Source organism: Equus caballus, chromosome 10 (assembly GCF_041296265.1).
Source record: "Equus caballus isolate H_3958 breed thoroughbred chromosome 10, TB-T2T, whole genome shotgun sequence".
NCBI classification, from domain to species: domain Eukaryota; kingdom Metazoa; phylum Chordata; class Mammalia; order Perissodactyla; family Equidae; genus Equus; species Equus caballus.
This window is the reverse complement of record NC_091693.1, coordinates 21,433,085-21,443,468: the sequence shown is the minus strand read 5'-3', so window position 1 is coordinate 21,443,468 and position 10,384 is coordinate 21,433,085. Positions and strand designations below refer to the sequence as shown.

The window sequence follows — 10,384 nt, the reverse complement described above, 5'->3', positions numbered from 1 at the left end:
CTTCCTCTACTTTATATGTGGGGTGCCTACCACAGCATGGCTTTTGCCAAGCGGTGCCATGTCTGCACCCAGGATCCGAACTGGTGAACCCTGGGGCCACTGAAAAGTGGAGCGTTCGAACTTAACCGCTGCACCACTGGGCTGGCCCTGTGCCGAATAATTCTTAAACAGGACAGAAATATCACTAACCATAAAATTTTTAAAATGATAAATTGAGTTTCACTGAAATTAAGAACTTCTCTTAATCATAAATACCATTAAGAGAGTGAAAAGCAGGCAAAGCCTTGAAGAAGATATCTGTTAGGTGTCTATATATGATATAAATATCCAGAATATACAAATAACTGCTTCGAAACAGTTTAAAAAAACCCACCAACCAAATTTTAATAAATAAAAAGAGTTTACATGGGCACTTCACCAAAAAAAAGTATTTCCAAATGGTTAATAAGAATATGACAATAACGTTACCAACTCAGGGGAATGCAAATTAAAACCACAATGAGATACCACCACACAAACACCAGAATAGCTAAAATTAAAGATTAGTTGCTATCACGTGTTCGCAAGGATGTGGAGCATCTTGGACTCACATATGTTGCTGGTGGAAGTGTAAACGGGTTCATCCACTTTGGAAAGTCTTTGGCGGGATCTGAAAAAGCTAAACATATGCCTACGTGAAACTCTGAGGCCCTGCCCCCTCCGACTGTCCACGATTAAATGAATATTTATTCATGAATACAAAGAACCCTCACTATTTCAGGACTACAGGAAATAGCAGTGAAAAAAAAACCAAAACAACCCTGCCCAAAGTGAGCTTACATTCGAGTTGGGTAGCCAAACCATCAGCAAGAATGTAATTTAGAAGTAGTAAGTGGCTTGTACATGTTTAATGGGTAGGGAAGCGTTTAATGACCACAGCGTAAGAAAAATAAAACAGGGTTAATCATGAGGAATGGAGCCATTGGAGTCAAAGCGAGGAGTGGTTTTCATTAACATAGTGAAGAATGGCCTCTCCGAGAAGAAAATTGGCGCCCAAATTTCCATGGCATCGCCCACTGCTATGACTGGCTCAAGCCCTCAAGAAGCGGAAAGCTTCATCTGCCTCACTGATTGGCTGCAGAGTAATAGCTTATGCAGGTGCTGATTGGCTGCAGAATAGGCCCTTGCAGCTGCTGATTGGCTGCAGAATAGGCCTTTGTAGCCACTCATTGGCTGCGAGATAGACGCGCACGACGCAAGGCACGCAGGCTGGACCCAGGGCGACTTCTGTGCCCCGTCGCACCGTCTTTCCGGGGCCACCACAGACGGGCGGTGGCTCGTCTCCCGGGCCGCGAGGGGCCTATTGGCTCTCCTGGCCGTGGCTGAGTGCGGGACCGGCGTTGGGCCTGCCCGGACTGCGCTTCCTGAAAGCGGGGCTTCTGTCAGTCAGGCAGTCGGTCAGTGAGCGCGAGCTGGGGCGGCAGACAATCACGAGGGCCGTTGGGCGCCAGGGCGGCCCTCGTGCCTGAGAGGCCCAGTCGGACCGAGGCCGCTTCTCGGTCATTCGGAGGCGAGGCTCCCTGACGGCCGGTCCACGACCAGACCGTCAGCCCACCGGGGGCCCCTCCTGTATTCGTCAGGCGGTCACCAAGGGGGTCACCGGTGCGCCTGAAGGGCAGCCGGGGGTCACCGGCCTAAGACCACCAAGCAGTGTGTCATCCTGGTCAGGTCAGTCCCCCTGGTCCACCCATCACCCGCCCTGCGCGTCGGTTAGTCAGGCGCCTTCAGTCACCTTCTTAGGTGGTTAATCCCCGTGAAGGCACCGTCGTCCGTCGCACAGTCATCCCACGTGTCCGCCTGTCTCACTGCGAGTCCTTGGTGTCCCCAGGAAACCCGCTTTCCAGTCGGTCGGCTGAAGTAGGGCAGCCACCCCGGAGGCCGCCCTTCCCAGCGAGGCGGGGAGCCCTTCGCGGCCCTTCGGCTCTGCTGAGGGAAACAGGGAGCAGGAGGGCCGAGGCGTGCGGAGGACCGAGAGCGTCCCGGGTGGGGGCGTGCGGAGGACGGAGAGCATCCCGGGGCGGGGGCGTGGGGAGGACCGAGAGCGTCCCGGGTTGGGGCGTGCGGAGGACCGAGAGCGTCCCGGGTAGGGGCGTGCGGAGGACCGAGAGCGTCCCGGGGCGAGGCGTGCCGAGGACCCAGAGCGTACCAGCGGAGGCGTGGGGAGGACCGAGAGCATCTCGGGCGGGGGCGTGGGGAGGATCGAGAGCATCCCGGGCAGGGGCGTGCCGGGGACCCAGAGCGTCTTGGAGCCCCTGGGACAGAGGCTGAGGAAAGCAGGTTAATGGTTGCCTAAGACAGGGGATGGGGAAGAGAATAGGAGTTAGGGGAGATGGAGTGAATTTTAATGGATACTGGGTTTCTTTTGAGAGTGATGAAAATGTTCTGGAATTGGGTAATGGTGATGGTTGTACATCTTTGCAAATATACTGAAAACTCCTGTACTCTTTAAAAAAGAGTGAATTTTATGGCATGTCAATTATTTCTCAATAAAAAAATTAATTATAAAAAATGTGGTTACCAGCAGAACCAAGGCTAAAACGCAACTCCCAATCAGAAACTGTTCTTTTACCAGTGGTATTTGTTGGAGACTATGTTCCAGCCTCCATGCTAGAATGAGGACAGGGATTGTGTCATTCTTGTTTTCTGTCTTATCCCTGAAACAGTTCCTGGCGTGGGAGTGAGGTGATGTTTCATTCTAGTTTTGCTTTGCGTTTCCCTAATCATCAGTGATGGTGAACATCTTTCCATGTGCCTGTTGGCCATCTGTGTGCAGGAATGTGCTTCGAGAGAGACTCGTTAGCGAAGCAGACTGCTCTTTGTAGTGGCGAGCCTCTATAGGGTGGCAGGAGGTGAGACCGGAGAGATAAAGGGACAGGGCCATGTTGTGCGCAACTTGGGCTTTTACTCTGAGATGAGAGCCATTGGAGAGTTTCGAGCAGAGAAGGGGCAGGATCTTATGAGGTGTTGATAGAATCCTTCTGGCTGCTACGTGGGGAATAGAATGCTGAGGGAGGAAGGTAAAGCAGCGAGGCCAGTGACAAGCTTACTACAGCCTTCTGGGTGACAGCGTGGTGGCGTGGGCCGGGGTGGTCGCAGTGGAGGTGATTAGTAGTGGTGAGATTTTGAATATATTTTGAAAGCAGTGCCAACAGGATTTTCTGACAGATTGGATGTGGGACACAAGAGAAAAGAGAGTAGACAAAGAGGACTTCAAATTTTGACTCTTGGTTTCTCCCTGAGCGTGATTTTATTTGATTTAGAGACGTGTTTCCTAAGTTTTAGGTGATTGACTTTTTCCTTTTTCTGAGATGAGGGCAAGGGGGTTTAAACTTCTAATATTAATTTTACTCTTACTGTATTGCCTATCCTCAGAGAATGGGAGTAGCTTATAAAACTTCTACTCTCTTGAAAGTTGGTGTGGAGAAAGAAGAACCTGAGTTTTGAATTCACCTCTAACTATACTTTCTCAACGATCCTGGGAAAATCACTTATTTCTCTGAGCTTCAGTTTCCTCCGCTATAAAGAGGAAATCTTAAGACTTAATTCCACAGTTCTTGTGGAAATAAACGAAGACCACCTGTTTGAGAACAGGCAGGTTATTTATTCAGTGCATGCTATAGCAAGAGTCAGCCACCATCACTTGCATTCGGCAAAGACTCAAAGGCAGGCAGGGGAGTGGGAAATCTTTACAGTGAGAAAAAGAGAAGGAGCTTCAGACAGTGTCTGATCGGAGACTGCGGGCATGGGGAAGCTGGAGGTTGGCTAATTAGAAGTGGGGACATCTTAAGTGATTGGACTGGGGGACATACTTGTCTTTACTTCATTGATTCTGAGCTGGAAGCAGGGGCAATAATTAGGGAAGCTGGTACCCATTTATCAAGTTCTGACTGTTCTGGGCCAATTGCTGCAGAGGTCGTGGTTTGGCTTCTTGGACTGGTTGCTGCCAAGTGAGGATCAGAGTCATGTACGTCATAGAGTTGAGGCTTGAGGGTCATATATGGTCCGGCCATTGTCTGTTTATATATTCAGTCTCTCAGGTTCTTGGGGGGAATAAAAATGAGATGTATGGAATTGACAGGCATATAGCAAACAATAAATAAATATTAGTTTGAGTTAAAGATTTAAGAAATTTTATTATGGCCTAATTATGTAGTCCTTTCTTTGTTTTCTTTTACTAATCCACCTTTACAAAAAGAATTTATTCACCAATGTAATACACGAATATTAATTTATACATCAAACAATACCAACAGGTATGGAATAAAAAATGAAAATCTTAATTTATCTTTTTCCCTAAGTACTGGTACTATCTTCTTGTGGATCTTTCCAGACCTTTGTTTTATTCATCTGTGTGTATATATATATATATATTAACATATAACTATTATATATGAGCATATATATTTACATGTGATACACATATATAAAGTTTTTACATAAATGACAAATGATCAAATTTCATTTAAATATTATGAAATAATTCAGACATAAAGATATAAAAATGGTACAATAAGAGCATGTACCTGCCACCCAGCTTAAAATTTAAAACACTACCCCTGTGTACCCCTTCCCCAAATAATCTCCCACTCAAACCTAGAGATAACTGCTACCTTGAATTTGGCCTCTTTACCCTAGTTTAGAGGAATTTTAAAAAGCCAGAAGGCAAATACGACAGTGAGAAACCTGACTTCAAATCGCCTGAGATGATATCCCTTAATCTAATCACAATAAAGATCCATAAAAGGGCCTGGGTTCCTTGGCCCCATTCCTAGCTGGGGACTCAAAGCCATATGCACTTTAGTGGTAAAATGGTCAGGGGAAGAGATGTTTCTAGGACTCCTTAACATGGGAGCCCATGCATTGTGATTCTAAAACCTGTTGGTGATACCTAAGGGGGGTTATAGTTAGATTGGGAAGATATGGGAATGCAAAGATTGACAGGATTAAGGTGAAGGTTTGGATGAAAATGTTGGAACAGATTGTATGTGAGGTCATCATGTCTCCTCCTTTACCTGAATGTAAATAGATAGTGTGTCTGACTGTGGAACATCTCCCCTTCCTAATATTATGAAACAGGAGGCACATAAATCCCCCCTTCAATCATTATTGATTGGACATGCTAATTGGGACCCAATAAGATTGCCCAAGCCCACGAAGGTTGTAAACTTGCAAAGTACAGGATATCTGGTCGAAAAAATGTGCTAGAAGCCCAGTGTTGGATTGGTTTGTTTGGATTTGGGAAGACACATATTCTGTCTCTGGGAATATTCCCAGCCCTATCTGTAAAACTACTGGAAAAAAGTCTTGGGATCCTTCTGCAGACTGGAGCTTTTGGCAAAGCCAGTGAGCATCACCCAGTGGCGACCAATGGGATTTTTAAGCAGAAAATTTCCAATAGAGAGACAATTAGCTGGTTATTGGGCTTTAATTGAAATGGCCCCTATGACGGAAGGACATGAAATACCCTGAAACCTGAAATCCTCATGACGTCTTTGGTAATGTTGGGCAAACACGAGGAGATGCTCATCGTATTCATGAGCAGGTGGCCTGTTTCCCACCACCACCAACTTTGGGACCACCTGAGGAGCTGCCAGGTCCTATTGCCAGTGAATGGGTGGTGCCAATGAATAGCTCCCAATTGACCAACAAAGAGGGGCTTGGCTTATGGATGGCAGTTCCGAGATGAATGGGTTCCTTTGAGTGGGAAATATTAGTTTTGGTGTACTGGTAAATATTTAATAACCAGATCTCCAAAGGGAAAAATAAAGCCCTGAACTGGAGTATTGCCAACTTCCACTTTGTAAATACTCTCACCATAGTCAATTTCAAGCTAGGAAGAGACACAGTAGAACAGCATTCTGTAGTATTTCCATCATCTGGATACAAAAGATGTAAATAACCTCAAGAACATAGATAACAGTAAAATGTATTAGAAAAATTAGGAAGTAATCAGTTTTAAGTAATTATAAACTTTGTTTTAATATAACTTTAAAGGTTTATATAATTTAATTTTTAATAATGGCTGCAGCATTCTTGAAAATTTAATAATTAGCTCTTACAAGCTGGTTTACTCGGGCCCCAGCACACTGATGAATATTAGTTAGAAACCGAGATGTAGGTGTGAGCTGTGTTTATTGCTGTGGACATTGGTGGGTCACGGCTTCTAGGTTCTTTCTGTGAACAGAATACGGAAATAGAATTCGTTTTCTAAACCAAGGGTTTCTATTTATATTGCCAATTAAAATTAAACTCTACTTCCTTTCCGTAAATTACTATATTTTATACTTTTTGTCTTTTTCCTTAATGTGAAAATCTTTAAAACATAGTTTCAAAATTACAATACCAATGTTACTGATAGTAAACGTACTAGTGAAGATGAAGTTTTCTTTGTCCCTCGAGTATGTCTCCCTTAAGACAGTAGAGTCAGAGCACTGTGTTCAGAGGTTACTTGAAATGGGTATTTTTCCAGAGTGGTTATGTTATCATTATTTTCATTTTTTCACTCAGTTCTGTTTTTGTTCAATTTTAGGGTTTGCCTTTTTTTTTCCACTTCTAGGTTTAATTGGACTTTTTGAACAGTAAAATATCGATACGGTTGAAAAGTTATTTTTTAAAGTATACTGATGATTCTTTGATCACAATTGCGTCACCTGACCACCAGGACATGTAAGGGTATCTGGGAACATTAATATTTGTTATTTGCAGGCTCTGTAGTGGAGGCAAGAGGGATAATGGTAATGGGATACCTGTTAGGTCTGACAGCCAGCAGTGTCTGCTACAAAATATTATAGACTGAGAGCACACCCTTTCATCCTGCTTTTTTCCCAAACATTGATGCAGAGATGAGGGACCCGTAGCCCAGAGAGGAAAAGGATTGTCTATGGTCCTCCAGTGAATCAGTGACAGCTTACATAATCTGTGCTGGGTTTGCCGGGGCTTCTGCTCTTAAGTCAATGCTTTTCAAAAAGAAAATAGTAGAAGGAAGATCATTTCAAGAAAGGTGAGGCTGACATTTGAACATTTTATCAGTAAGTATTTATCAAACAAGGTCATTCCAAGCTCTGCAGGGGACACAAAGGTCTGTTTGATGTAGGGCCTTCCCTTAAAGAGCTCACTCTCAAGCAGAGTCTCTGGTAAGATTATTTCATTAGTTTCCCAACTAAAGTGACTTAACCAAGTGAGAGTTTATTTTCGTCATGTAAGGAGATGTACAGAGGTAGGCTGTGCAGGGTAGGTGGAGCAGCTCCACAGGCCATCAGGGAACCAGGCTCCTTGAATTGTTGTGCTACAGCATCCTCGTGAGTGTCTTTCATCCTCATGGTTTACCTCATGGTTGCCAAAAGGCTGCTCCACCTCCAGTGTCACATCCATAGTCTAGGGAGAAGGGAGATGGAAGTGATGAGGAAGAAGGAAAGGACAACATCAGGAAAGCAAGACGTTCCCAGGAATCCCCTGCTCACTTCCACTAAAACAAGGTCACATGGTTGCCCTTAACTGCATAGGAAGCTAGACAAAGGCGTGCTTTAGTCCGCAACGTTGTGCCCATAAACAAACTTGGATACGTTAGTAATGGAGTGCAGGACAGGTAACGACTGATGTCTGGCGCTTGGACAGAAACAAATAACTCTATGGGGGAAAAAAATGGTTATTTCCCCAGAAAAGAACAAATAAAATGCCTTTAACTCTGGGAGGGGAGCAGTTACCCACTTCTGACTGGGTAGGGAGATCAGGAAAGGCTGCATGTAGGAAGTGGCATTGAACTCAGCTTTGAAATTGAAGTAGGATTGGAATGTGGGCAGAGGGGAGTCGCAAGATGACAAGCTGTGAGAGGGGGAATCCCCTGAGTGACAGGAGAGGTGTGGTTAGAGCAAAATCTAGAAAGGGCAGCATTTTCCCTTCGGCATGGAAAATATCGGCAAAGGCACGGGGGATACGAGGCAAGGGTGAGGCAAAATTGTGCGGAACCTCCTTTGCAAAGCAAGGAAGTTGGGAACTTTTCCTGTCAGCAGTAGGAATTCCTGTCCATTTTTGTTCTCCCAAAGATCTGTTAAATTGGTCCTGCCCCTCCATCCCTCGCAGCCCATGTGCCAACTCAAGCATGTCGTTCATCCTGGACCACACACCGGTCTTGTCCCTGGCCCCTGGGCTGCAGGCACTCCCCGTCCAGGCCATCTCTCCTGTGGGCCCCAATGGGGTATGTGAAAACCCAGACCTGATGCTGTCTCTCTGTGGTACACAACCCTTCCGTGGATCCCATGAGCTTTGACAGAGAACCCAAAGGACCTGGTCAGTGAGTCCCTTGCAAGGGGCCTGAGACTGGGAGTGAAAGACTAGAGGAGAGAGAAGAAAGGAGACATGACATTGGGGCTTCACAGGGATGGCGGGCCCTCGACGCTCTTGAGCATCTCGTCCCAGGAAATTCCCGCTTCTCAGGGTGAACAGGGCTTCAGGATGACCAAAGAGACTGAAGCCCCTGGCTTGCTAAGACCTTCTGTTCTCCCCACCCCCATGGCCTCCTTCAGTTACTCATCATCTCATCCCTTCTGAACCACAGAGCCAGCCGTGGCAAAGGCCCTGGGCCCCTCCTGTTCCTGAGAACCACTGCTGCTGCAGATGGTGCTGCCACGGCCACTGCCGAGTGAGTGGGATGGGAAGCAGGGCTCGAGGTGTCTGAGGAGGCCGAGGCTCCAGGGCCAGGCGTGGGTTGGGCTGTGGGGGTCTGAAGAGAGAACATAAGGGTGTAGGGTACCAAATAACCAATATGAATTAGACATTGGTGTGCCAGGTTCTGGCAGGGCTGGGGGTGTCTGGGGAAAATAGCAGACTGGGCCAGGGAGTGGAGTTGGGGTGCGGGTGGGAGCTCAGTCAGGGTGGCGTGAAGGTATGAGGGCACGGGAGCTGTTTCAGATATCACCAGCACACGCTGGAGGCTCCAAGGTTTGTCAGGGTTTCAGCGCCTGTCGGTCACTCTCCGCGGGCGTGCTTTCCCAGATGGTAAAAGTAAATAATCCAGAGGACGGAAGTGGAGGAGAGGCTGTGCATCACGGTCCCCTGCAAATTCCTCATCCGCCACTCCAGGTGACCCTGATAAAAAGACCAAGATCAAGGGCTACTGTTCAGGGGGAAATTACCCCTTTGTACCAGTAACCTCAAACAACTCCAATAAAAAAAGTACTTTAAAACACTAAGGACCAATTCCTTACTATTAGAGACCTTGAAGGTCTGTTCCTTAGTAATCCGTGATATTCACCAGATGGACAACATGTCCCACCTATTCTTTGTACAACGAGAAAGTTCCAAATGTTCTTACCCAGAAAATGGCCTCGCAGTCTCTACTTAGGATGAATGATCAATCAAAGGCCACTTGGGATTGGGAAGAAAAAAATCTAGAAAGGCATTCTGTTTATTGAATGGGTAATACTTGACCGTGCACTGAGCTAGGAATACTGCAAACCTGAGGGCATTCAATGCAATGATAGTATGACACAGGTTCAGTGAATGTGCCTATTTTCCAGACTAGGAAAGAGCAAAGAGAGGGAAAGTAACTTGCAGACAGTAAGCGATGGAGGGAGAAACTGATCACGGATGGAGCTGGGAAGGGGCAGAGCCCAAGGGGAGTGCTGGCAGTGGGAGGAAGAGAGAGGAAGTAGGAGCCCAGGCTTGAGAGTCTAGCCTGAGGGGGTAGATAAGGGATCATAGATAATGTGGATCCTCAGACGGTTCCCTTGCCATCAGTCTAGAAGGTGACGTGTTCAGGTTCAGCCCAGATAAGGAGAGAGGATGAAGGGAAACTGATCTGTGAGGCTCAACTCCTCTCAGCTTCCAGAAAGTCTTTCCAAAGCTCCTTGTGAATAAGGATTAAGGAGAAGGCTGGTCCTGGAGGAAGCGGAGAAGGGACGTCAGGATGCCTTGCTGACTCCTGACCCTCCCTCCCCACAGCACCTCCCAGGCTGCTCTATTCCTCTTGTTCCTTGGAGAAGACTCTGAAGTGCATCTGTCTCTTCCATGGGATCCCCACGCCCTCTGTGCAGTGGTGGATAGGAGGTGCTCCCACAGGTGTGAACAGCACAGATGACGGCATCCAGGTGACTTCCACCATAACTGGCCACTGGATCAACAGCACCATCAATCTGACTGAACAGCCAGAAGTGGGCACGAGCCTTCTCTGTGAGGGGAAGAACCCAAATGGAACCCACGCTCTGACCATTCTACTGATGTCAAGTGAGGGTGGAGGGGACCCAGTGATGAAGGGATGGGGACGGGCACTGGGATGGAGGAGGGAGCAGAGCTTTGGCTCCAATTCCAAGGTCTTTGGAGAGGAGCTTTTCTCACATGCCCTTTGCTT

The 10,384-nt window shown here is 46.8% G+C and overlaps 1 protein-coding gene and 1 long non-coding RNA gene across 5 annotated transcripts in view; one reads left to right on the top strand and one right to left on the bottom strand.

Moving 5' to 3' along the window:
• The first annotated feature begins 1,221 nt into the window (after positions 1 to 1,221).
• SIGLECL1 (SIGLEC family like 1) overlaps positions 1,222 to 10,384 on the top strand; it is a 14,027-nt gene continuing 4,864 nt past the window's right edge. Inside the window, exons 1-3 of one of the 3 annotated variants that reach the window (XM_023650306.2) lie at positions 1,222 to 1,707; positions 8,594 to 8,677; positions 9,979 to 10,260. In XM_023650306.2, coding sequence (XP_023506074.1) covers positions 8,653 to 8,677; positions 9,979 to 10,260 — 307 coding nt within the window. In that variant the 5' untranslated portion in view covers positions 1,222 to 1,707; positions 8,594 to 8,652. The remainder of the gene's footprint in view (positions 1,708 to 8,593; positions 8,678 to 9,978; positions 10,261 to 10,384) is intronic. The other 2 variants (XM_023650307.2, XM_070223225.1) reach the window with 2 other exon arrangements.
• LOC138915759 (uncharacterized) overlaps positions 7,205 to 10,384 on the bottom strand; it is a 6,147-nt gene continuing 2,967 nt past the window's right edge. The window contains exons 2-4 of one of the 2 annotated variants that reach the window (XR_011421975.1): positions 8,252 to 9,123; positions 7,535 to 7,665; positions 7,205 to 7,413 (exon numbers count right to left, since the gene is read on the bottom strand). This is a non-coding gene — a long non-coding RNA (uncharacterized lncRNA). The remainder of the gene's footprint in view (positions 7,414 to 7,534; positions 7,666 to 8,251; positions 9,124 to 10,384) is intronic. The other variant, XR_011421974.1, reaches the window with a different exon arrangement.